Source organism: Mya arenaria, chromosome 13 (genome assembly GCF_026914265.1).
Source record: "Mya arenaria isolate MELC-2E11 chromosome 13, ASM2691426v1".
Classification (NCBI taxonomy): Eukaryota; Metazoa; Mollusca; class Bivalvia; order Myida; family Myidae; genus Mya; species Mya arenaria.
In genome coordinates this window covers 34,317,433-34,342,358 of record NC_069134.1, presented here as the reverse complement: position 1 = coordinate 34,342,358, position 24,926 = coordinate 34,317,433, and the positions used below count along the sequence as shown (strand labels likewise).

Below are 24,926 nucleotides of genomic sequence, written 5' to 3'. Positions count from 1 at the left end.
GCAATAACTAGGTGCCGTATTTTGAATCGTTGTGTCCAAATTATACTATTAAAACTGTTTCATCACCTATATGATATGAAAATAAGTTTTGAAAGACTATAAAAATAGTTAAAATGGTCTTAAAGATGCACTCTAACTCCCAAATAAGATGTACCACAATTAATACAATTGTTTAATTTACCGAAAAGAATGAATTAATATCGAAATAATGGTTCTTATGAAGGTTACCGTGTTTAATTTGAAAGAAAGGTGCAGAAAATAGGTATTTCTACCTCATGTGACGATTGTTGACCACTGTAAATCTTTTAGCAATTGCGTATTAATTGCCATAATACCTTAAGTATAACTTTTTATATAAGGTACCCAGGTTTTCTGATGCTGCTTGTGGATTACATGTGCATATAGAAAATTGCGTATCAGAAAGGAGTTCTGTCATAAACGTACTTCCTTAGGCCCTTTAGAATATACTAGTGTGCCAAAGCTTGCTTATCTTTTCATTTCATCCGAATAATTAAGAAGAAAACGAGTGTAAGCAGTACATTTACAAATGCAACCAGGCAAAACAAACACCAGTCGAGACATTGTATGACAGACGGCCAATCCATCTCAGTAGGAGACAATCTACCAACGACATGGTTCTTGTCATTCTTGTCATGAATGCAGTGGATCTGTTTCTTCACAGTTTCGTGTTCCGTTTCGTCATCGTTCTCCTCGACAGAGATTCGTTTTGCCCTGCGACACAGCCTAGAAGTAAGACAGGGTAGCCAATCCGGGACTTCGTCCGTACGTCTGTCTGCACGTATAAGCAGAATGGAACATATCGTAATCAACGCACTTTCCAGTACGTGAGCCAGTATAAAGATGGACAAATAGCTAACGTTTTCCGAGTTCACAGGCAAAGTACCATGCACAATTGTACCAAATACAGTAAACGCAAGGAAAACTGTAACACTGAAAGAGGTCCTTTCCCCGCTGTTACAGGGCAAGAGAAATACGCAAGTGTTCAATGATATCAAAATCATCAATGGGAGAATCAGGTTCATAAGGATATAACGGGGTTTTCTCTCCAACATCAGGTAGAACTTTATCATTGGCATTGGTTCTTCGAACGTAGCATAGCCAACATGCTTCAACGTCCATGCTTGGTTAGGCGTCAGGTCGTCCCAATATGCTCCTTCTCCGAGACCCCAAAGGCGAATTCCCGATGAGGTGTAACCCCAAGTCACAAATATCATCTCACAGGACTGCTTGTCAAACGGATAATACGTGATATCAAATGTGCATCTAGTTTCGAACACCTGGAAATTAAACCAACGTTATTGTGCATCGTATTTGGCGTAAGAAATGTTGTTGTAAGTCTTGTGTAATAACACATATGTATAACTAGGGATACGATGTCACTGTAGAAATACTGTTTCTGTTAAATATCAGGATATAGCCTTGAAAATACAGAGAAGTTATTTGTTGATTTTAGTGTGAGATCGTATTTTATTTCACGAGTGTCATAGAAAAACATATTTTCACGAGAGGCGAGGCGAAGCCACGAGTGAAAATATTGTTGTTTTATGATCACGAAAGTGTTTGAAAAACAGGATAACCAATTTTCCAATAAACGTTAAGTTAATTATTTTCCAAATATATCGATATTTAATTTTTTTTAACTATCAAATCATTATTTTGGAAAAAATTCTGGTTCAAAAATGGCGTGTTAATTTTCGATCAAGGGCAAGTTACTACAATGGACTTTAGAAGTAGTTCTGAAAGTTGATATTTTCACTCCTGAGTTTGCAGTGAAAATATCAATTTTTCAATGTTGTTATTTTGCTGATAAAAAACCCATATTTCATCGAAAAGCATGAAAGTAAATGCAATCATATCTTGAAATTGAGAGGAACACATTGGCTTCTGAATATGAATCTCCGTATTTATTTTTCCATAAAATCACATTTATACGAACTTATGTCTCTTTGTTATTTAAAAATTGTCGAATTGCTTACAAAAACGTAACCATATAGAAAGGTGAGTTTGCGATCCTAAAGAGCAATATGTTTCGATTAAAGTAAATACTAAATACAACAATCAGCCGCATCTTACCTGATAAGGCTTCCATAGCATCGTTCCATTAGGATGAACAATCACGTTCAATGTTGGATCACCAAGTGTTTTGACATCGTTGACGGTGTTTTTCAGTGCCACCGCCGGTTTCCAAACATTGTCTTGCGGATAAACACAGGTTTGAATGCCGTCAAAGTCCACCGGTCTCCAAGTTAACATTTCATCAAGCCACGACACGTCAAGGGATGCTGAAACCTTTAATGTCTGTGCCGCTTCCAGTACGTCATATATTACGTACACGTTGAGCGCGATGTATACGTCGGTTGGAACAGACTGATTTTGCATTGGTCGTGAAATCTTGTCGTACCTGTTTGTTTCAAATAAAAGCCGTCTTAGAGAAGACACATTTTGTAACGAGTAACCGAACGAGCTCTGAACACATGCAAATACAATTGCTATATTAATTGGTAAATACATCGTAAGCGTTTACATTGAACTTTTAATGCATCAAAATAACTGGATGGTTATCACAATTCACAATGGTGGATCACGAATGGTTTGAGTGTATATTTCGAAATGTACTAGTTTAATTATCCGTCGATATCAAAGGCAATTTACTTGATTAATGGCATGGCTGGTCATAAAGATAAAAGATTGGTCAGTTGTTGACAATGTCAATAACAAATTCAATAGAAGACAATTGTGATGCCATTTGATTCATCAATAATTCTTGAAGGTGTTAGGAGCATGACAACAAGTAATTAAAATCATTGATATTTTACCGTACTGAAAAAAAACCAGTTGATATACTTTAGGACGCAGATTGTCATGTCCAAATCAATGTACATTCCCAATCAATTGCATTTGACATGAAATCTATTTATTGAGTTTACAAATGGTATGTATTCCATTTTTAGCCGGATTTTTACGAAACAATTCCGGATTGTAGATTGGTGAAAACTGAGCGGGCGGGAGAGCGTTCCGTTAACAGTTTTGCGTTTAATGTCTTGGTCTGTGTCATAAATACAGCTGTTTTATCCGATCATGAAACTTGTAAATATTTGTCAGCATGAATATTAAGACCAGAGTGAAAACGGGCTTTCTCTGGTAAACAACTAGGTCACTATGTCAAATATCTGATGATCTCGGGTAAAAAAGAGATCGCACTAATTGGAATATTGGTCAGCAACATTTACTTATTCCTCTTAAAACATACACCCTGCTGCAAAATCGCATTCTCCACATGAAAAGTTCTGTCTTATAGTTTCCTATTTAAATCAGTCTTATTATTTCTTCAACATGAAAAATATAAAAATAATTAGTATATATATATGTGTGTGTGTGTGTGTGTGTGTGTGTGCGTGTGCGTGTGCGTGTGTGTGTGTTTCTTTTACTTCGTGCCTTTAAAGCTGCACTCTCGCAGATTGAACGTTTTGACAACTGTTTTATGTTTTGTCTTGGAATGAATCAATTTATGCGAAAATGCATGTGGACCAGTCATATAATACTACTGACAAAAACTTAATCGCAAATTTTTATATTAAGGTTCAAAAATTGATATTTTATGCATTTTTCTTAAACCGCTAGAAACGCTTTTTTCCATAAAACATTAATTTCCGAACGGATACATGTAAATCTGAGATCTGTTTTTTTTGTCAGTGGTGTTTTATCACTGGTTTGCAGATATTTACGCAAACATTTACTCATTCAAAGACAAAAAATAAAAAAAAAAGTTTGTAAAAACGGTAAATCTGTGAGAGTGCAGCTTTAATGTAAAGCGTAACATAAAGGAGATTACTTTATAGTATATTTCTACAGTAATGGTCTTCGATAAACAATATATACCGTCTTGCTGTGTAGTTCCGCCCATTAAAATATGCTTAAACTAATTCTATATTAAAACTTAAGGAAACACAACATATTCGAAGAAAAAGCTAAATTCGTCACCAGTTTTATTACACTTAGTACAACTTAGTTTTCCATCGAAGTCGTATGTTAAGAATCGGGCATCTATAGCACAACTGTTATTTCTAGTTCTGCCTTGGAGAAAATTAATTTTTGGAAATAATGTAGAAAAAGTTATAAATGTTCAATGAACTAACTTTCTTCAAAAGTTTCATTCTAAGGACAATGGTAGGTTAAAAATAACATCTTAAGTTTTCTTGATCATAATCAACACAATACAAAAACGAATTAAACCTCTTGCAATAAAATTATACAAATTGACTATGGCAACATAATTGTATGTTCAAAATATATCGATGAATGTGAACAGTACTTATATGTTTGAACGATCCTTAAGAGTAAATAATTTCAATTGACGTTTTAATTTCCCTTCGATGGCTTAGCCAGTGTGTTCAGCACTTGCATCAAGACGTCTTATTTCGGTTTGTGTGTTGTCTAGATATCTTTGCACCTCTTCTGTCCAAACATTGTTTCCATACTTTTTACAGACTTGTTCTAATCGAAAACACTCTTTCTCCATCGAGTATAATGTGCGAACATAACTAGTCTGATCTCCAGTCTCCCTGTACACCTCACTCAAACAGTTAAAGCATTTGATAATGTCAAAGGAATGCTCCATCGATTTGGATATTTCCTCTTGAAAACTTAAAGCTTCTGTTAAAGTGTCAATACAATCTTTATACTGTGTCCTTCGCCGCTGTGATCGTGCAAGATCAATTAATCGTTCCATCCAGACAAAACCTTTCAGTTCCGACATTCGCGAAATTTTCACCGATTCAGAAAATGCATTGCATGCCTCTTTTAATCTGTCTTCGTTTGCAAATACTTTGCCCTTCGTATGGTGGATCAATGACAATCCGTCTAGCATTGGTACTCTTTCCTTACTAAGGATGTCATAAGCTTCATCTAAGTGCTCGTGTGCTTCGTCATATTTCCCCATGTTACTTAAGCAATCGGCAACGTTGCTAAGAGAATAAACAATTGATAGTGCGTCAGAATGGCTTTCCCTTTTCATTTTCAATCCTCTCATGTAGAATTCGAAGGCTTTTTGGTGGTTTCCTCTTCTTGCAAACAGGAGTCCCATGTTGTTCAGAGTTTTCCCCACTACAGCACTTTTTGGACCGAAACGTCGTTCACGTCGCATTAGGCAAAACTTGTGGTATTTCTCGGCCGAGTCGAACTCGCCTGAAAAGGGCTTCGGCCAATTATTACAATCAACGCTAACGAGAATATTTTTTTACAAAATATACATATTTTTTATGTTTTATTTACGATTCATACAAGCACAAACAAACCTAAAACATTGCATGCTAGCGCCATGATGCTGAGGTTTTCCAAAGTAATGACCTCGTATTCATCTGTATCTAGCTGGTAAATACCTAGCGACTTTTGGCAAAACCTGTAGGGTAGATATGAAATAGGTAGTTATATAGTCATTAATAATGTGATAAAAAAATGTCTCCTCCATTTGTCGTTCACAGAAAACAAATTAGTAAATGAATCAAATTGAGATGAAACTATATCCACTTTATAAGATGGACCTAAATACTTTTAGTTGACAGTAATGGTGTTTGTATTTCGAACGATCATTGAATGGATTAATATCAATTGGATAAATATTTGGACAACCAATAGTAAATCTATATCAAGCATGCACACTAAAGTAAGATATGTGGCCAATCCAAGTCCTTACTCTACTGCTTGGGTGCACAATCCTTGCTTAAAAGCGTTCCATCCCATTTTTTTGTACACGACGGCCAGTTGAGTTTTGTCTTGATGCTTTTTGAGTACATTTAATGCTTTCAAGTAGTTCTTCTCGCCAACTTGTAAGTTTCCCTGGAATACATTTTAAACGAAAATTCGTTATTGTTAAAATAAAAGCTAAAAAGAATAGACCAGTAACAAAATGTTCTACAGAAGAACAAATTACGAATAGTTTAACCATTAGCTGTAATCGTTTGGTCTATTTTAATATAACATATCTAAATCTAACGAGCCAATTATAAAGCTGAATGTTATAAGTTCAAAACAGAGCAGTATAACGTGTTTGTGTATTTTGTTTGTACCGAGCCCTTATCGCCAAAAGAAACGTATACAACATGTATGCACAACGCACAACACTCAAAGCGAACAAACAGCAATATAATCATTCATCCATCAACTTAAGAAAGAGGCACATGATCCGTCAACAATAGGATCGGGCTTCCTCTATGAAACGGTCAGGAAAATTATTCAAACGTGTTTTGATATGCCAAGTTTGGTTTCATTTTGATATGCCAAGTTTGGTTTCATTTTGATATGCCAGGTTTCGTTTCATTATGATATGCCAAGTTTGGTTTCATTTTGATATGCCAAGTTTGGTTTCATTATGATATGCCAAGTTTGGTTTCATTTTGATATGCCAAGTTTGGTTTCATTTTGATATGCCAGGTTTGGTTTCATTATGATATGCCAAGTTTGGTTTCATTTTGATATGCCAAGTTTGGTTTCATTATGATATGCCAGGTTTGGTTTCATTATGATATGCCAAGTTTGGCTTCATTTTGATATGCCAGGTTTCGTTTCATTATGATATGCCAGGTTTGGTTTCATTTTGATATGCCAAGTTTGGTTTCATTATGATATGCCAGGTTTGGTTTCATTTTGATATGCCAGGTTTGGTTTCATTTTGATATGCCAAGTTTGGTTTCATTTTGATATGCCAAGTTTGGTTTCATTTTGATATGCCAGGTTTGGTTTTATTTTAAAGGATCTAATTTGAATAAACACAATGTTATATAAGTATACTATATATATATATATATTTTTGTATTGAAGTTTTGTTGAATTTAACACCCAATGTACCGAATGATGGTGTATGCAAATTAAAAACATGATATTTACTATTTTAGGATAAATAGGAAATAAAGGTTCTATAACAACGTATATCTATTGACCTACTTTAGTAAGTGTTTCGACACTTCCAACAGCAATGTAAACGGAAACCTTGTCTTTGTCCTTTCCGTATTTGTGTGCTAGTTCCAAACAGCCTCCATAAAACGAATCGCTCTGGTCTGTTTAATATTCGTTATTACAAATAATTATTCAACGGCTATTACCGTTGTACAATCCCTTTTTAAACATAATACCCATATTTAAATAATTTATTTTGCAAATCTTGTAAACACAACCTGTTTGAAAGTGTTCTATCTAAATATGTACATTCAGCCATGATATAAGTCCAGATTATTTAAATGTTACAGCTCCAAATGTTTAAGTCTGAAATATTATCATTTCTTGTCAGTACCTGCCATATATTTCTCGATGACTTCAGTACAGCAGGATGCCATTTCTATAAAGAAGTGATAGTCGTCCTGTTTCGTATCGTGAACTTCCCTTAACAGCTTTCGAAGATTTGGTTGTTCAACTGAAAATTCTGCTATAGCTTTCGTGTATTCTGCTGTGCCCATCTTTTGAGCGATGTCTGTGATAACTCTACTGTATAGTCGACTGTATCTTGACTTGATCTCTTTATAAAGACGTCAGAAAAGTGTGTTGAGCCAACCAAATTGCAGTGTAGATTGTAATATATTTTGACATTTTATTTTCAGTAAACTTTAGATATTGAATAATAAATTGCCCTTATTAACTGCATCATAAATTCAAGGAAGTAATCGATTTTAGTACCTGCCATATTTTTGATAGCAAAGTTTGCTCTTATGACCTCTCGCAGTATCCCTTGTATGTTGAATCTTCGGGAATCCGACTCATCGCGAAGCATATGTCGGTCACGTATTGGCTTCAATGCAAACTGTTTTGTCATCGCCTCCGTGCCAACATCTAAAAAAAGCAAAATAACATTATACTGCTACTGTTACTAGAAACTGATAAACTGATATAGTCTTAAGCTCAAACAACTATGCAGTGACTAAAAACGCAATTAATGGCCCAAATAACAATTGAGCTTTTAGCATAAGTTACTGCATAGGTCGAATAAAAGCATCTATCATTATAGACTTGACAACCATCACGAAAATTGATACATGTATATAATTTGTCAAATATTTATGTTGTCTATAGCTCATTCTCATTCATGAAGCTCTACTATGTATCCATATGGTTTAATATATGTTCGCACTTTTCTTTCACTCATTTTGGTACATAATTACTTTACACGAATAAATTTAATCACATTGATGTTTTCTTTGCATGTAGAAGGATGTTTTGATTCAATCTAACATATGAAATATACCAAGAAGTTCTGTGGCTTGTCGCGATGTAAATGACCCAGGGATGTAATCTAATGTCACCAGGTTATCTCTGTGTACTTCTTGCAGTCGGAGAATGAAAGATCTGTACAAAACATCTGAAAGAAAAACATTAACTGCAATATGAAATTGACTGGATTATAATGTGAACCCACCAAAAATGCGTTTAAAATTGCTTAATAGTTTTCTAGGATTTTAGCATATCAAGTACAGTGTCGAATTGTGTTCAGACATATATCGAATGAAGATAAATATATGCAGTTTAATACAGATAAGATTGCAAGTATTTGATAATCTTGTACTCAACAAAAAGAAATAATCATAAATATAACATTTTTTGTATTTTTATCTGGTCGCCGAGCACTGAAATTTTTATTGATATGATTAATGATGATGTAATAAACTTCATTCAACATGCCTTCAAGCACATGCTTGCAACGACAAGGCCTTGATATTTATCAAGCGTTTCATAGTGCACGTATTTAAAAATGTTTGGAAAAGTGTCAGTTTAAGCGCTCGTAAACCCGGTCCTACTCAGTGTGTTCTTACTGTGTTTTTACAGACCGTACCAAGGCGGTTAACCCAATGTTTACCCATACAATATTTTGATATTGTGTAATGTGTTTCTCGTCTTCTGACTTTGTTGTTTATTAAAAGCTGTGGTCCTTGTGAATTTTAAGATGATATAGGTTAAATGCTAAGCTACTGGGCTTGTCCGTGTAGTTTCAATTGTTTTGGTTACGAAAAATGGGTAAATGACCAAAATCTAGCATTTATGATTTATGCATTTCAACGTATTGTGTAACAAAATTGGATAGGAGTTGAACTATTTTTTATGTATTTAAATGCATGTATAGTATGTTTTTTAAACAAACCTAAGGTGTACACGAGATCGTTTAACGATAAGCATTTCGTTTCTTTCAAAATTAAAAATTCAAAAATATTTCTCCTGATATCTTACCAACTCCCGGATACGTTTGACTATTGCTAATGGTCTGTAGACGGCATTCAAGCAACAACCCCACCATTTCATCCGGTGTAATATTCCCATCATCTGCCTCTAGTTCCGACGCAATCAAAAGTATTAGAAGCGGTAACCCCTCGCTTAATTCTACAATAGCATCTGCGTTGGTACCTAAGTCAACATCTGGAGCAGCGATTGAGAAGAGAGTTTTGGACTCCAGTGGTGTGAGAGGAAGGAGTTTTTGTATAAAGTAAATGTTACTGTGTCTTGGAAATAGAATCTTTGTAGTTGATGTAATGACTATTTTGATATTAGTCTGGTCTATCAACTCAGTGCATAGCTGCAGAAATGCCGTGTTGAAATGGCCTTCAATTACATCTTCAGCATTGTCAAACACAATAGTCACTTCCTCTGGTGTTTCTTGCACTGTCTCAATGACATGTTCTATCCACGCATAATTGTTGCAATCCACTGCGCTTTTTTCCGGTCTTTTAGTGACGCTTTTTTCCGGTCTTTCACTAAAAGCTGCGCAGATTGATGTGTACAAAACACTTACAGTTTTTACTGTTGCTAAATCAACACAATGAGCTGAAACTCCTTTGAACTTTAGAAAATGCTTCAGGTAACTTGACTTTCCTACTGCTCTGAGTCCGTATATTCCGAATGCTTTGTTTTCACTCCAAGCATTGTTTAATTCCGTAAAATAGTTGTTCCTTCCAACAAAATGTGATTTATAATTATTTGCCATTTCTATTTTAGACTCCGGTGTTTCGTTTGAAGAATTGCTTCGATTTAAACCTGTAGTTTCGTCTAAAGAACCATCACTACTACCCTCAGCCCCATCCATCTCTGATCCAAAATACGAAAGAGTGTGAATGAAGTGAGACAGCTGAACCGATTTGAAACACCTGGCTTATGAATAGAAGTTAAACATCTCAAAGAACCTAATACTTAAAAAACCTGAATACAAAATATTACAACCACACACTGTATTGATTGCGAGTCCTAACAATGTTCTTTGTTTTTTTCCTAAAGATAAGCTCAAGTGACATTTACAAAACAGTAAAAAAGTAAAGTTCTCTTTTTTCAACTACTCTTAAGTCTTATCCTACATAATTTCACAAAACAATACTCGCAAAATACGTTGGCATTTGAATTTTAAACATTTAGCATCATATATATATGTTGCAATGTTTAACATTATATATATATATATATATATATATATATATATATATATATATATATATATATATATATATATATATATATATATATATATATACATAAATAAACGAAATTATGCAATGTTTCGTAAACACAAAAAGTGTTATTATCTTTCAACATGTACTTCAGACTGAAAACATTTTTCGAAAGGTGCTACAGCTATTATGAAACACAGAAATAAAATAAGATCTGTTTAACATTGCAATCCACAATGTAATTAAATCCTGATTTTGCACTTATTTACACAGAAAATCAAATCCAGTTATTCTGCATGGACATTTTCTGCAAAGGTAAACCAGATAATAATTTAGGTTACACGTTTTTTTTAACTTGTTCAAACATGCCTTTGTTTGGATCGAACATACAAACACAAACGAACATTGATCCCGGACTACAATAACACAGTTTGACATGTCCACAGATCTAACTAAAACACTGTACACATATATACTAGTTTATCTTAATACATTCGCTTTATAGTATAAGATTTGACTCTTAGAATAAATTTGGTCTACGTCCATAAAATAATGGGTACAAATTTATATCTAATATTAGATTATGAACTGCATTCTAAATCGAAATGATATTCGTCTTCTAAGACGTCGCATGTGCATCATTTTTTTTCTTCTGTTCAACGGGAATAGAATTGGGACTATAGCCCATCTACCACACTCAATCTTAAAGCTGCACTCTCACAGATTTACCGTTTTGACAACTGTTATTTTTGTCTTAGAATGAGCCAATGGTTGCGTAACTATCTTACAGTCAGTAATATAAGACTGCTGACAAAATATCAGATCGCAGATTTTCATATTTCCGTTCGAAAATTAATGATTTGTGGCTAAAAGCGTTACTATGAAACGCTTTAAAAAAATGCATAAAACATCTATTTTTGAACATAATTATGAAAAGCTGCGATCTGATGTTGTCAGCAGTCTTATATCACTGATTTCCATACGTTTTTGCACGAATTGGCTCGTTCCGAGACAAAAAATAAAAAAACGGTCAAAACGTGGTCAATCTGTGAGAGTGCAGCTTTAAGTCTAGTGCCTTATCATGCGGAGTCAACAAAGCCTGGCTAGCATATATGACGTAATTTATCACGTGGTATACACACACTGTGCAGTGATGAACAAAGAAACAAGTTTGTTTATATTTTGATGTTAAAGCGTCTCTTTATCAACTTTTGGCTTTTTCTTAAGATAATTTTGTGTTTTCATGTTATAGTTTCTATCCTAAAAGTATGCTCAAATGTCGACGGACAAGTCTCTTCACACTAGCGAATCCAGGGGGCGCAAGGGTGCAAGTCAAAAGGTTACGCCCCTTTAAATGTTGGTTGTTATTCAAAACGTTGGTCTACTTTCACTTTCGACAAAATTTCACTTTCGGTTTGTAATACAGGTAAATTATGACAATTGCGTGTCAGCTTAAGTGATATGTATTCGTGAAGTATATCTATCTATTACGTTGTGTATTTGATTACGGAAGCTATAGTATCAGTATATGACTTATGGGTCACCTAACCTGATATATATTCGTAAAGAAAATCGATCCATTACGTTGTATAATTAATTATGGAAGATTAGTCGAAAATGCGGTGTAAATTCTTTTAAGTGTTTATGTATTGTGCATGGAGCATTTAAAGGGACTCGCTCATGTTTTGTAAATTCCATTTTTTATGACGATATAAAGTTTTGCAAATCATTAGGAGTGTTAAAACTAAGATACTGACTGCAAAAACTCTTCAACAAATGTTGATATATGCTTAACTAATGTCTTTAAAGTAACTCGCTCATGGTTTGTAAAATGCACTTTTTTAATAACGAAAAAAGTGTGGCAACTCATAAGGAGTGTTAATACAAAAATACCAAAAGCTGGAATCCTTCAGCAAATGTTGATACTTGCTCAAATATTGTCTTTGAAGACCAAACATTTCATTAGCGTTAGCAACGCGATTGAAAATTAATTACGGCTGCGGTGTTGCGTGATTGGCTGATTGACATTATCAACATATCCACGACTTTTTTCAAGTCCCGGTGGCCGTATGGACTAGCCGGCTGTTTTCTACTGCTTTCTTGACTTTACCGGCGTGGGTTCGAAACCCACTAACTCCAAAATACCTTTTATGGTATAACTGTATTTTTTCTACAATTTCGATATCATAGAGTAAAATAATGATAAAAGCCTTGAAATGTTTTCAGATGCATTACCGGGGGAAAAACAACATGAGCGAGTCACTTTAAAGTCCACGTTGGCCAGCGTTTTTGTTGTTTTTCTTGACGTACCGGCGTGGGTTTGTTCCCCACTACAAGCAGGGTTTCTTGTATACTTTAATTGTATTTTTCTGCAATTTCGGTATCAATGAGTAACATAATTATAAAACAAGTATATATCAGGTGCATTACCGTAAAAAACTGTCCAAAAACATGAACGAGTCCCTTTAATAATGACGACTATACCTTCATTTTTTTTAGACAATTGCAATGATAATTACATTGTGCAATTATATCATTTGGAAGCACCAATACGTCCATGCAACTAGCAGTCTAAGTTTTATTGAAACTGGTCGTCGACAGCGAACGCTAAAGTGATTCATGTACCTATGCTCAATTTACCTGTGTTAGAAAATGAAAGTATACAAAAAATATCAAAACGATAAAAAAATAAAGTTGACTTTGAAAAGCTAAGTTATCTTTATATTACTATAACCTGATACACGGTGAAAATAACCGCAGTAGTAAAAATAATGCATTTAACCGAAAAGGTATTAGTAAAACGTTACCATAGTCGCCACGTCACAAGTTGAATGTAATTGCGTTCGTGGTTTTGTTAAGCGTTCCCAAAAAGATGTTCCATTGGCGATTTAACACCTTCAAATTATAGGAGAGACAGTGAAAATTATCTATAACATATATACCTTATTTTGAATAAAAAACTGTTTATCAATCCTGACTCATACTTCAAAGTATGCTTCAAATATATAAATTACTTACAATTACAAAACCAAACAGGTATAAAAGGCAACTCAGGTGAAAATCTGCAAAGCATGTCAATTTATGTAAACCTTAGGTTACCTTTGATTTTAATGTTAGTTATGAATAAAATGATACGATTATTAAAGCTTCGTTATTGTGGGTTATGATCGATTATTTAAATCCTATTTGAACTACAGATGTACGTCTATCAAATTCTATTTAGTAATCAATTCTGCGATACACTTGGATTTATTTCCTTATTTGTTTATAGCTGTCATAAACAGGCTTAATATCCAATATTAATGTATAGTAGGTCAATAGCCGGATTTTACCGAGTGTACGCCGGAAACTACCGATGTTTGGTTATAAGCGTCTATGGAGACTTAAAATGGCGCCCTAACAACCATCAATTATTTACTTAGTTACTATGTTCGTCTAAACCGAGGTATACCGAACATGAAATATAATACCCGATTCTTTTCAATGGAAATCAGAACAATATCAGCATAGTTCTCCTTCGGATGTTTTAAAAGAATTATAAACTTTAAAGATGAATTGATTCAAGATTAATTAAAGGTTCAGATAATTTGTTAGAGTGAAGGATTTTGTACACTAACAATAGTTTATGAGTATAATTATACTCATCGGAAGTATTTAATGTCAAAACATTTATAATTGAAGTTGTGGAGAAATAATTAATAACTTAAAGGGGACAAAGTATGGGTTGCAAACAATCAAAAGCAGTCAGAGTTCAACCGGTCGGCCCAGCGGAGGCAAACAAGGGGAAATTACGTTCGACTGAAAGTGACGCTGGTATAGAGTGTGACGTCGGGGATAAACGTCGACGTCGCGGTAAACGTAGCAATAGCCGTGACTCATTGGATGACGACGTACACTCAGAGAATTCTGACCGTGGGGGATCGGCGACTTCTAAGAAGAGCAATGACTCTGGTGTTGATGACTTGGGGGAATACAACCATGCCTTTATTACGGAACATTCTGATGCAAACAAGGTCCGCGAGATTGAAAGTCAGTTCAAAGAACGTGATGATTTAGGTACGTTGCTTGCAAGTATAATAAATACTTATCATAATGAATCGTTTTTTATGAGATTCATCTTTAAAATTGTATTCATTTATACCGCATAGCTTTACCTTATTATTATTATTATTATTATTATTATTATTATTATTATTATTATTATTATTATCTGTATTGCAATTAACGTTTATCTTTATTAAAACTGCACTTGTTTTTACTGGTATAGTTTTATTTAGATGTTAAATTGAGAGTTTTTTTCTAGGTTTGGTGTTCGGTAAAGGAAAAACACTATATTTGCATGCATGTAACATTTTGTCATCTATGGTCGCCTCATCCTCGGCACCCCAGCGGCGTATTTATAATACATTGGTATGAATACTCTAGGGTGCCGAGTATGTGGTCGCCCATGAGTATTTGATACTATTTTTTTCTCCAATTATGAGTACTTACTACCATCTTAGAGAATATGCTACTTTTTTTCAATTAATGATTTTTGTAGGAGTATTACATTTCTATATTAAAAACAAACACAAATATTTGTAAGAAAAATTCATTGACAAATACTGAATACTGTAGAGTTACATTATGTTAAAATAGCGTACAGTCATTGTGTTTATGCCAAATATACAAATTTGTGATAATAGTCCATGTCAGATATTATAAGTTAAAACCAGTATAATACGCATCCCAGTTACGTTATGTTTGGTCACATACAAACTTGTGTTACTAGTACAAGCATTTTAAACTCTCTACAACAACTCTTAAGTTTTTTTTAGGTCCATATTTGCTAAGTGCCATTCAATGAGTGAATTTCTAATATTTTAAACCACAATTACGTTATATATAACTCTTGATCTATTTTTGAAGTGATTTTATCAGAAACATCGTCTTCATATCTGTTTGCTTTATAAGTTCAAGTAGCTGTTTAACCAGTTGGCATCGTCCTTAACTCACAATTGAACAGTTTATCGATTATATTTGGTCCCATAATACGTTGATTATAGACTGTTTTATGAGGAGTTTTACATTTTTTTAGTTTGTAACTTATATAATAATTGTGTTGACTTAATTAGAAATGGATGATGCCAGTGCTAACGAGAAGTGCTAGAAACCAGGGTGTAACCTGCTACTCCCACATCCCGTACCGAATGTACCTTCATTTATAACCCGAATCTTGTATCACATATACTACGTTAAATACTGCGTACCGAATGTTCCTTCATTTTCAACCCGAATCTTAAAACACTGCGTACCGAATGTTCCTTCGTTTTCAATCCGAACCATGTATAACAGATACTATATTAACTACGCTGAGGCACTGCGTACCGAATAATGCCGTTTTTAGTTTCTGCATACCACCTTTAGAATCACGAGAAGCCCTTAAATTGCCCCTGCATACCGCATACCCCCCAAAAGGGAGTTACATCCTCAGGACTTCGACAAAAATAACGTGAAGATGTATGCAATTCTATATGGAAAATAATCACAAGGGGAAAATGTGTAGGTCCTTGTTCAGCATGTGATACAATATTTTACGATAAGTTTTAATTAAACAACAACAACAACGACGACGTGTTTGGTAATGCATTTACGAGCGGGGATGTTGCGGGCATCAATTCAACATAAAACATGATGTCTAGACCAATAAATATCAGAAATTGTTTATAAATGAAATGGTTTCTATCGATCTTGATATTGAACAATATGGACCAGACTAAATATATTGTAAATTGCGTCACTGGCAATTCAATGTTGATCAAAGTTGCACTTTAATGCCAATAAAATGTTCAGCAGGTAACCTGTCACAAAGGGTCTGAAATATAAGTTAATCTCATTCCATTCTAATCAATATGTTTTAGTATCGATAATCTAAAGAAAACGAGATTACTTATCTGACTTGTGTATTGTCAGACATGCTAAGACTAATCCTAAATCAATGATTATTGATACTTACGTTTTACTGTGAGTTATAAGAGTTTTCATACTGTATGTTGTATGTTTTCCCGCTAAACGTAGTCATGTCTGAACAAGACCCCATTAGAAATAAGCTGAGAAACTAAAATGGGCTACCCTGTGTTATATATATTTGTCTCACATATTTTAGCTTTTTAGTAATGTATTTGTATGATTTTTTTTATGGTATATCATCCCCAATTCTTTGTTGAACAGTCTGTGATATTACTACATGTGATATCGTGTGTGTGTTTAACTATGACATATATATCCACGAGTATATCTATAAATCCATTAAAAAGCCGGCTATTAATTAGACAGAGATTGCCACACAACTGAATGTATCTAATGCACTATTATGTGAATGGTGACCCACTATTAGTGTGATGTCATTTGAGAAGACCTTATGTGCTGAACAGTAATATGTAAAAAAGTGTACATAAAAATGCATCAAAACAGTTTTTTTTTTGGCCTTTGAATATTTCAAAGTGGTTCATTTGACTTCAGATTTCAGCTAAAATATAGAACAAAATATAAACTGCGCTATCTTTATCTTTAATGTGTTTTGGGTCATTTAAAGTGCATGTTTGTTATCAGCAAGCAATTCACTTTCAAATGAAAGCCAAATTTATATGGGGCCACACACATGCGGCAGATATGTTGACAGGACCCACCCTATTTGCCACGCCTCCTTCCCCCCAAAAATAAAATAATTAAAAAATATTTTTTTTTCAAGACGAAAAATTATAAGAACATGATCATAAATAAGAAAAGTCTTAATAACGACCCAAAATTCCACGCAACAAAAATAAAATCCCAATATATTCTATTATTTCTTCTTATATTATATATTTATATCTATTATTTATGTTAAGTGTGTTGTTATTTATGAAGGGGGGGGGGGGGTAATGGAGCGTGGCAAATGGGGTGGGTCCTGTCATCGTAACTGTCGCCTGTGGGGTCACCAGGCACTGTTTCCTGGATGCATTTTGGAGAATTGCATGAATTTTGAGTAAAAAAAGACTATGTTATTGACCAATTGGCCTGTTTCAACAAAATGTAATATTAAGAAAAACAATGACATGTAATATAACACAATGCCTTGCTGAATCAGTATAGCTCCTGCCAAGTAGGGGGTTGTATAATCAATTGCCAATCAATTTATCAACCATACCTTGTATACAAATAGATAACATGCATTCGTGCTTTATCCACCACCATCCAAACAACTGTACTGCTCAAAGTGTTCGTGTAAATTGTCACTGCTTACTTTTGTCGTTGTTTATATTTTTGTGAATTTATGTACGTGTTTTATGGGCCAGTGGCCTTTTCTACTTATAAAATAACCGGATAGAATTGAATTGAATTGAAAAAGTTTAATTGAGTTGTCAATTAAATTTTCTTGATTTATTGCCCATATACAGTCCGTTGCATGCTATTTTGCTGAGTACTTAATCGTCTTCTTTTCTGCGTCTATGTTGATTTCAAAACGAACACCGTTAACATGTCCCCCCAACTGTCTCTTCAGATCTGGGAATCACTGGCACCGCACTCAACACGAGGAACAGCGCTAAAGATAAGGCCCGTCTCGAGGAGTCAATGGTCCTCCAAAAACTGCGTGAGGAGGGCCTCATATCCAAACCCTCTACGGAGAAAAGCGGCGGCGTCTCTTTCGAAATTGTGGACATGAGTTCGTCGATGGGCGGCGGGGGTAAGCTTCCGGCGCTGCCTCCTCTCCGTCTCGCCAAGCTCGAGAAACGACGGAAGAAGAAGCGACCACTTACGGATGAAGAGATAAAACAAAAATTAGAGCGGGCAGAGGAGAGAAGAAAGGTGCGTGTATTGGTTTTCGTTGAAAAAAATCTGTTAATGTGGGGAAATATGTATTTTAAACATAACTGTTGCCTTTCTTAAAAGACTATGTATGAATGAGTCTTTTAAATTGCCTTCTTTCAAAACACAAAGCGGTTATGAGTATGCGATTAACATCCTAAATAAAATTACACCCAAATTTCTTTTAATTAATCTTAATTTTAATGTATAATTGTTGATAATAGCTTTATTTATATGAAACAATACAGTCTGTGCTATTTAGGACTTTTAATACTTTAGTCAATCTAGGATTTTTGCATGGACAGATTATTCGTTGACATAACGGTTGTCCGGTTAGCGCAGTGGTTAGCGCACTCGCTTCTCACCTAGGCGACCCGAGTTCGATTCCCGGCCTGGGCGCATGTGAGTTTGGTTTGTGGTCACCAAGCCGGACAAGTGGGTTTCCTCCGGGTTCTCCGGTTTCCCCCACAACACAAGACCACACTCTCGCGTAAAATCGTGCCAACGAGAGTGATTGATATAATGTTGTAATAACTTGTTTCACAATCGTTGTAAAATAAATATGTTTAAACTAAATTCGTTGACATACACACAATGGATTTAAAGGTTATGACCATTGCCACGTTTAATTACATCAATTATGTTCGACAATTTCCATGCATTAAACAAACAATTAAAAAGCTATTACCACTTTCACTAAGTACATAGCTTTTATGCTATTCAAAATATTGCAACAAGATTCAAAGATCTCAACAAAAGTCGATATGGAGTGAAACAGAAATATTGTACTGAAATTTCAACTTAAAAAAAACATCAATAGCTTATTAACCTTTGATAAAAGTATTTGTATTTTTGATGGTGATATGAGTATTCGCTGTCGTCATTACGGGGGTAATGCCAATTTAAATGTTTACTGATAAAGTAATGACAAGTATTGGCGGTTAAGTAATAGTAAGATGACATGAGGTAAAATCGTAATGATAAGGCTGACACATCGTCGACGCAAACCCTGACTATCAGATGAGAGTGGCAGTGGGTGGACCTTTAAACACTCGCGGACGTTAAAATTATTAAGGTATCATCGTCAGGATCGCCATCAGGCCCCATTTTCCCAAACGTTCTTAATCGTCTGAAAACAAATAAGTTTATCGTAATGGTTTCCTTTAAGGCTCCAAGAACTCTTAAGAATACGGGGAGTTAAGCTTGTTCCTGTTATAAGGGTCTTGATGTTTCGGGGATTTGGGGTCAGGATACCAATTTGTAACTATGCAAACAAAGAATGATTGTACTATTTCTATAATCAGATTGAACGCTCAGTGGTATAGCAGGTAAATGTGTTGAAATTCAATCAACGTTCACCATACTAAGTCACTGAAATTTTAACTTATGTTCTGTTTCATTTTCAGCGGAAAGAGCAAGCCCGTCTTGAGAAAATTAAAGAATTGGACAAGACGGACCACACGGCTGCGCTGACGTCGTTCGCTGACTACCAGAAAAAGAAGGAAGAGACAGTGGTGCGGAAGATGGAGAGCGCGCAGGACAACAAGGAACGGCGCATGCGCGAGATTAAAGAGAAACAACTTGAGCGTGAACGGAAACGTGAGGAGGTGCGGCAGCGCCGGAAAGAGCGGATGGAGATTGAGGCGATGCAGGCAGCGAATGGGGAAATTGTAAAAGACACTTCGGAACTTATGAATGAGAGGCTGGAGACGCCTGTGGTACCGGAATGAGGGGTGGTGTTATAGTTTTTAGATTTTTTTTAAGAAAAATATTTTTAACCAAACCGTGGGTATTTATAGTAGATGAAGAATTGAGATATTTTCAAATGGGCATTTGAGGAAAGATTGAAAAACCTGCAAAAGCATATCTTAGAAGCATGACAAATAGATAAATAAAATGTTTGCTTATGCTAATTGCTCATAAATCCTTCTCACAGTTAAACATGATTTAAACCTATTATAAAAAGGCGTGTGTTTTACAGAATGTTTGGTTATCAAAGTGAACTTATGTTACGAGTAAAGCCGCGCTTTAATACAAATGATGTTAATATTGAATACATGGAAGTTATTGCCTCAACGGTGCTAGTTAAGGAGAGATCAATAATTATGACTGGCAGTCATAACATTTAAACATGTTCAGGTATTGATTGAGACTAATCCAATATACATGTACTTTTTTCGAAAAGTGTTACTATAATTTTGGCAATAACTTATGATACCATAATGAGGCGAATTTGATGTAACTCGATTCCTTAGGGATTGCTTAGAGCTGCACACTCACAGATTTACCGTTTTTACAACTTTTTTTTATATTTTGTCTTGGAATGGGTAAATTTGTCCGATTTCATATTCCCGTTTGAAAATTAATGTTTTTTTGGCTAAAAGCGTTACTAACGATTTAAAAAAAAATGCATAAAACATCAATTTTTGAACGTCAACAAAAAATGCCAAAACGTACAATCTGTGAGAGTGCAGCTTTAAGGCCATATATTTGTTTTTCGCAATATGTTACATCAAATAGCTAGTGAGAATGATAATGAATAGTGTCAATCAGACACAGGTTTGGAAAGTTAATATGCGATTAAAGAAGGAGTTAGGGCATGTAAGGATTATGATAGATCCTTCTGTTGTTCGTACCTCAATTGCAAACATGTATGTCATTTTATTTTGGCATTTTAATTGACTGTTTATTTGTGTGTCTGTTTCATTAACAGTTAAAGCAAAACTGTGTAAAATACGAAATCGGACCGTCATTAAAATTTCTCTGAGTCAGAGATTGTTATTTTGAAGTGAAATAAATGTTAAAGACCGTTCTGTAACCTTACTAAGCGTGTTTACTTAAGCATAATAGAAAAGGAAGTTGAAAACAGCGTAACCATATTGTGTAAATATTTGTAAACTGAACGCGAACAAAGGGTATCGCCAGGTTTTAAAGTTTGAAATGCAGCCAAAACATTGGATACAAAAGAGAGATCAATTTCTTTAATTAAGAAGCATTGATTACTAGCGAAGTTTATAATTTTGTATGGAGTTTCTTAAAGCGTTGTCACATATTGTTATTTAAGATAATAGCAAACAGCCATGGTTATAACTCATGCATTTTGTTATTTAAATGTGAGTTTTATTCCCTTTCAAAAATGAAACGGCACATTAAACAAACAGATCGATTTCCTTCATTAATTTAAAAAGAATTGATTAATGCCGAAGTTGATAAGTTTGTATTGAGTTTATGAAAGTGTTTATTGTTATTTAAAATTGTAGCAAACAGTCATGGTTATAACGCATCCTCTTTTTTTTAAGAATATGTTTTCTTCCCTTTCATATATGAAAGGACACAATAAAAAACATAGCTTTAATATTACAATACGTTTAATGATAATTCTATTTGGAAAGAAGCCTGGGTTAAATACAGTTGGAATGGTTGAAAAGGTTGAAAATAGTCATCGCGTGGGAAGTTTAGTTTGACATATTAATTCAACAAAGCTTTAAACTAAAATCCAAATATTATCAATAATAGGATTTCACAGATTTATCTATAAATGTTACATTCATACTTCAAACGAATCAAGGCTCAATCTATTATGCTCTGTAAGTACGTGACTTCTCTGTATAGTAATTCACGAATCAGCGATTTGGGAATAGATGAATGTACGCTATTCTGTGTTAATTGTCAGGGAACCACTTACGGAACACAAATTAAGCAAGAAAAGCTTTTAACGTCCTAAAACAATTAACTGGCTGTTGACGTACTGCCTTAATTATTCATAATTTGTTTACGTAGATACATATGTTACTTATGGGAAGCAATCAGTTTGTCAGGAACAGGAGTGTTCTCTTGAAATATGCATACCAAGCAAAAATATTCACATACAATGTATACAGGTTTCCTTTCATACGATTAGGATATATATTTTGATGCTATATCTTAGTCATTTTGGACCAAAATTGAAAAAAACACACACTTTTTTCTGTAACCGCAACCGGTCCGGCAAAGTCAAAATCGGTCCAGACCGGCAAATTGCCGGTTATTAGAAGCCCTGCCTATATGTATATATATATATTCCATTTCCTGAAGTAAGCCAGCAGTATTAAAAAGTACAAACATTGTTTTTTCAAGGCTTAAATGTAAAGTTTACGATATGAGAGATATATCGAATCATGAAATTAACCTATGTAAATAGAGATGTTTATATTTATAATTCATGTTTTGTATAAGTTGTGAATGCAATGAGCACATGATAAATAGGCAATTTGCGGGAATACTCACAAGTTTCCGAACTTGATTACGAAGGCAACGAAATCACAAATCGACGTCATTCGGAATAAGTCGACGCATATTGTCAATCGTAATAACTCGGCCATCTCCGACAAGCTACGGGATAGACTCGAATTGTCGATTCAGTGGCCGAGGTGTTCCGATTGGCATATTGTAAAACTTGTTCGGAAATGAGCGACGCCATTTTAGATTTGCCGTTTTTTCGCTTTGTGCATAACTGAATGTTATTGGTGGATGTGATATTTTATTGTTGCATTATTTATAGTTTTATTTCTGTAATGATGACGTTCATTGTCATTTTATTTATTATTTCATTAAATACTAAAACAAGTCGAGTGGTTTCGTTTTATGTGATAGTCATGATGTTCCTGAAGTATGTAGACACTATGGCGCACTTGTTCTTAACCGGGATTGTGGCCAAAAGGTGGCATAAGTCCATCTTATAATTAATAACTTCACACTAGTTAACCCCACATTGTAAAGGCAGCCTTAGACTTGAAATAATAAAACACGATTTCCTCGATAGAATGCAGTGCAGTAGTCCGATACAATTTCTTGGGAAGGCGCTCCCGACAGGAATCTAGGGCCTGATCCAGCAGAAGCATTTCGACTTGCGCCCCTCCCTCAAAACCGAAATTTATTTGTGTTGGTAGAGGGAGGGAATTGAGGGTACATCCCCAAGCATATTTAAAACAATTTTAGTCCGAAATGATGCATTTTGGGTGTAAATTATTACTTTATTCTCCTAAATTATAAAAAAGTAAACTTGGACAAATTTAGGGGGGGGGGGTAGGGCGCCGAGTGCGCACCTCCCACACCCCACATGGAACAGCTAGTGGAATCGCGAACCCGATCCCCTTATATGATTCATAATAAACAAAAGAGTCGGACATCATCGTTCTTCTTCTGATGAAGTTTGAATTGGCCAGATATGCCAGGAGGAATTTTACATTCGTCAAAACCTTTTGGTGAATTAATAAGAATATTATGAACTTGCAAATAAATTTAAAGTTGCCTTCCGTAGTAAGCTAACAAAAACACTGCAAGTGGATGCCAACGCTCTTCCAGCATGGCCAAATATTTAAATCTACTGATCAGGGGCCGTATTCAATAAACATCTTAGTAATAATTTTCAACTAAGTGAAAAATTGCCATTTTTCTAATTTGAATTTTAAGAAAATGACCAATGTTTGTACACCAAGAATATGAAAATAAGCAAGAAAATGGTCTGAACAATATATGCATATGAATAGGTCTGATAAAAAGTAGCGGGTATCTAAAATAATCGTTGTCAAAAATTACGAAATTCTCACTAAGTTCAAAATATTTACTAAGATGCTTATTGAATACGGCCCCTGAGGTGGGAGGAATTTTGCTTTACTTCATGAAGTGTCATTGCGAACAAGGGAACTTAGTTTCATGCTAATAAAGAAACAGCATAACATATATTTATGCCCCCACAAAGTGGCGGCATATAGGGTTGCCCTTGTCCGTACGTACGTCTGTCTGTCTGTACGTATGTACGTCCCGAAGATTGTTTCCGATCTAATTCTTGAAAACCGTTTGTCCAATCCTCACCAAACTTTAAACACATGTTTGTGACCATAATATCTTGATCAAGTTCCTTATTTAACAACCATTGCACGACAATAGCAACGGTACTGTTTACGATACATATGGGTTCCCTTACCCAACCCTGATGTCCATTTTAAATATACGAACAGAGATGACCAATGCCACAACGTACGAAACGTAGCTGGATTTAAGCTTATTTTAGCTTTACCAGCCTCTACCAGACCTGTCTAAAGTTTTATCCCGTTGTCGTATTGTTTTGTTTAATCTATAAAATAGTTGAATATTTGATATCCAACTATTCAATCTTAATTGAAGGAAAGTAACCGCTGCGTGGAATTTAAACTTCACGAACGATCGAAATGTATTCAATAGAAAGTCCTCCAGCCCATAATACATGTTACAATTCAAATCAAATATATCAGAATACATATATGTAACGAAATAAGAATTGTGTCTCTTGGATAACAAAGTTAAGTGTTAACGATAGCTAAACATAAAGAGCAGTGGATTTAATATGGGTAACATTTTCCGATGCCATCAGATTATGGAAATGAACACTGTCACTATTTCCACGATATAAAGAAAACGAGTAATTTTCGCGAATGTCATTAATCTTGAACACTTAAAAATACAAGATATTCATTTTCAATAACAAGTTCGTCTTTGTCCAATAAACAATGAAACTACTGAAAACTAGAACTTTGACGACGAAACGCAAACAATGTCGAGCCCGCTGCTGAATAGAAATGATGAAACATTTCTGTGAACGGTTGTTGAATTAAATATGAAAACGTTTTACGAATATGGAACCCATAC

General features: G+C 34.7%; 3 protein-coding genes across 6 annotated transcripts; 1 reads left to right on the top strand and 2 right to left on the bottom strand.

Annotated features, from left to right (window-relative positions):
* Positions 1–44: 44 nt before the first annotated feature.
* Positions 45–2,368, bottom strand: LOC128214000 (neuronal acetylcholine receptor subunit alpha-6-like). Its single transcript, XM_052920157.1, has 2 exons — positions 2,095–2,368; positions 45–1,298 (listed from the first exon to the last, which is right to left on the bottom strand). Exons 1-2 carry the CDS (start codon positions 2,272–2,274, stop codon positions 495–497), a joined length of 984 nt encoding a protein of 327 aa, XP_052776117.1. The 5' UTR covers positions 2,275–2,368; the 3' UTR covers positions 45–494.
* A 1,622-nt stretch (positions 2,369–3,990) lies between these two features.
* LOC128213998 (uncharacterized) lies at positions 3,991–13,478 on the bottom strand. 4 transcript variants are annotated; one of them, XM_052920152.1, is made up of 9 exons: positions 13,241–13,478; positions 9,229–10,080; positions 8,252–8,365; positions 7,687–7,839; positions 7,307–7,528; positions 6,961–7,073; positions 5,714–5,856; positions 5,316–5,419; positions 3,991–5,205 (listed from the first exon to the last, which is right to left on the bottom strand). In XM_052920152.1, exons 2-9 carry the CDS (start codon positions 10,076–10,078, stop codon positions 4,400–4,402), a joined length of 2,505 nt encoding a protein of 834 aa, XP_052776112.1. In that variant the 5' UTR covers positions 10,079–10,080; positions 13,241–13,478; the 3' UTR covers positions 3,991–4,399. The 4 variants fall into 4 exon arrangements, with proteins under 4 accessions (XP_052776112.1, XP_052776113.1, XP_052776114.1 ...); XM_052920153.1 differs by having other exon boundaries at positions 9,229–10,143; positions 13,241–13,472; XM_052920154.1 differs by having other exon boundaries at positions 13,376–13,425.
* Positions 13,479–13,544: 66 nt separating this feature from the next.
* On the top strand, positions 13,545–22,866 carry LOC128214001 (uncharacterized). The gene is made up of 3 exons (XM_052920158.1): positions 13,545–14,489; positions 17,956–18,260; positions 19,667–22,866. Exons 1-3 carry the CDS (start codon positions 14,153–14,155, stop codon positions 19,988–19,990), a joined length of 966 nt encoding a protein of 321 aa, XP_052776118.1. The 5' UTR covers positions 13,545–14,152; the 3' UTR covers positions 19,991–22,866.
* Positions 22,867–24,926: the final 2,060 nt, after the last annotated feature.

Coding starts and splice junctions, on each gene's coding strand:
- LOC128214000 (XM_052920157.1), bottom strand. CDS start 2,274: ATGTTAACTTGGAGACCGGTGGACTTTGACGGCATTCAAACCTGTGTT. Junction 1,299..2,094: donor TGCTATGGAAGCCTTATCAG/GTAAGATGCGGC, acceptor TTTAATTTCCAG/GTGTTCGAAACTAGATGCAC.
- LOC128213998 (XM_052920152.1), bottom strand. CDS start 10,078: ATGGATGGGGCTGAGGGTAGTAGTGATGGTTCTTTAGACGAAACTACA. Junction 8,366..9,228: donor TCAAACGTATCCGGGAGTTG/GTAAGATATCAG, acceptor TTTTTCTTTCAG/ATGTTTTGTACAGATCTTTC. Junction 7,840..8,251: donor ACAAGCCACAGAACTTCTTG/GTATATTTCATA, acceptor TGCTTTTTTTAG/ATGTTGGCACGGAGGCGATG.
- LOC128214001 (XM_052920158.1), top strand. CDS start 14,153: ATGGGTTGCAAACAATCAAAAGCAGTCAGAGTTCAACCGGTCGGCCCA. Junction 14,490..17,955: donor CAAAGAACGTGATGATTTAG/GTACGTTGCTTG, acceptor CTGTCTCTTCAG/ATCTGGGAATCACTGGCACC. Junction 18,261..19,666: donor GGGCAGAGGAGAGAAGAAAG/GTGCGTGTATTG, acceptor TTTCATTTTCAG/CGGAAAGAGCAAGCCCGTCT.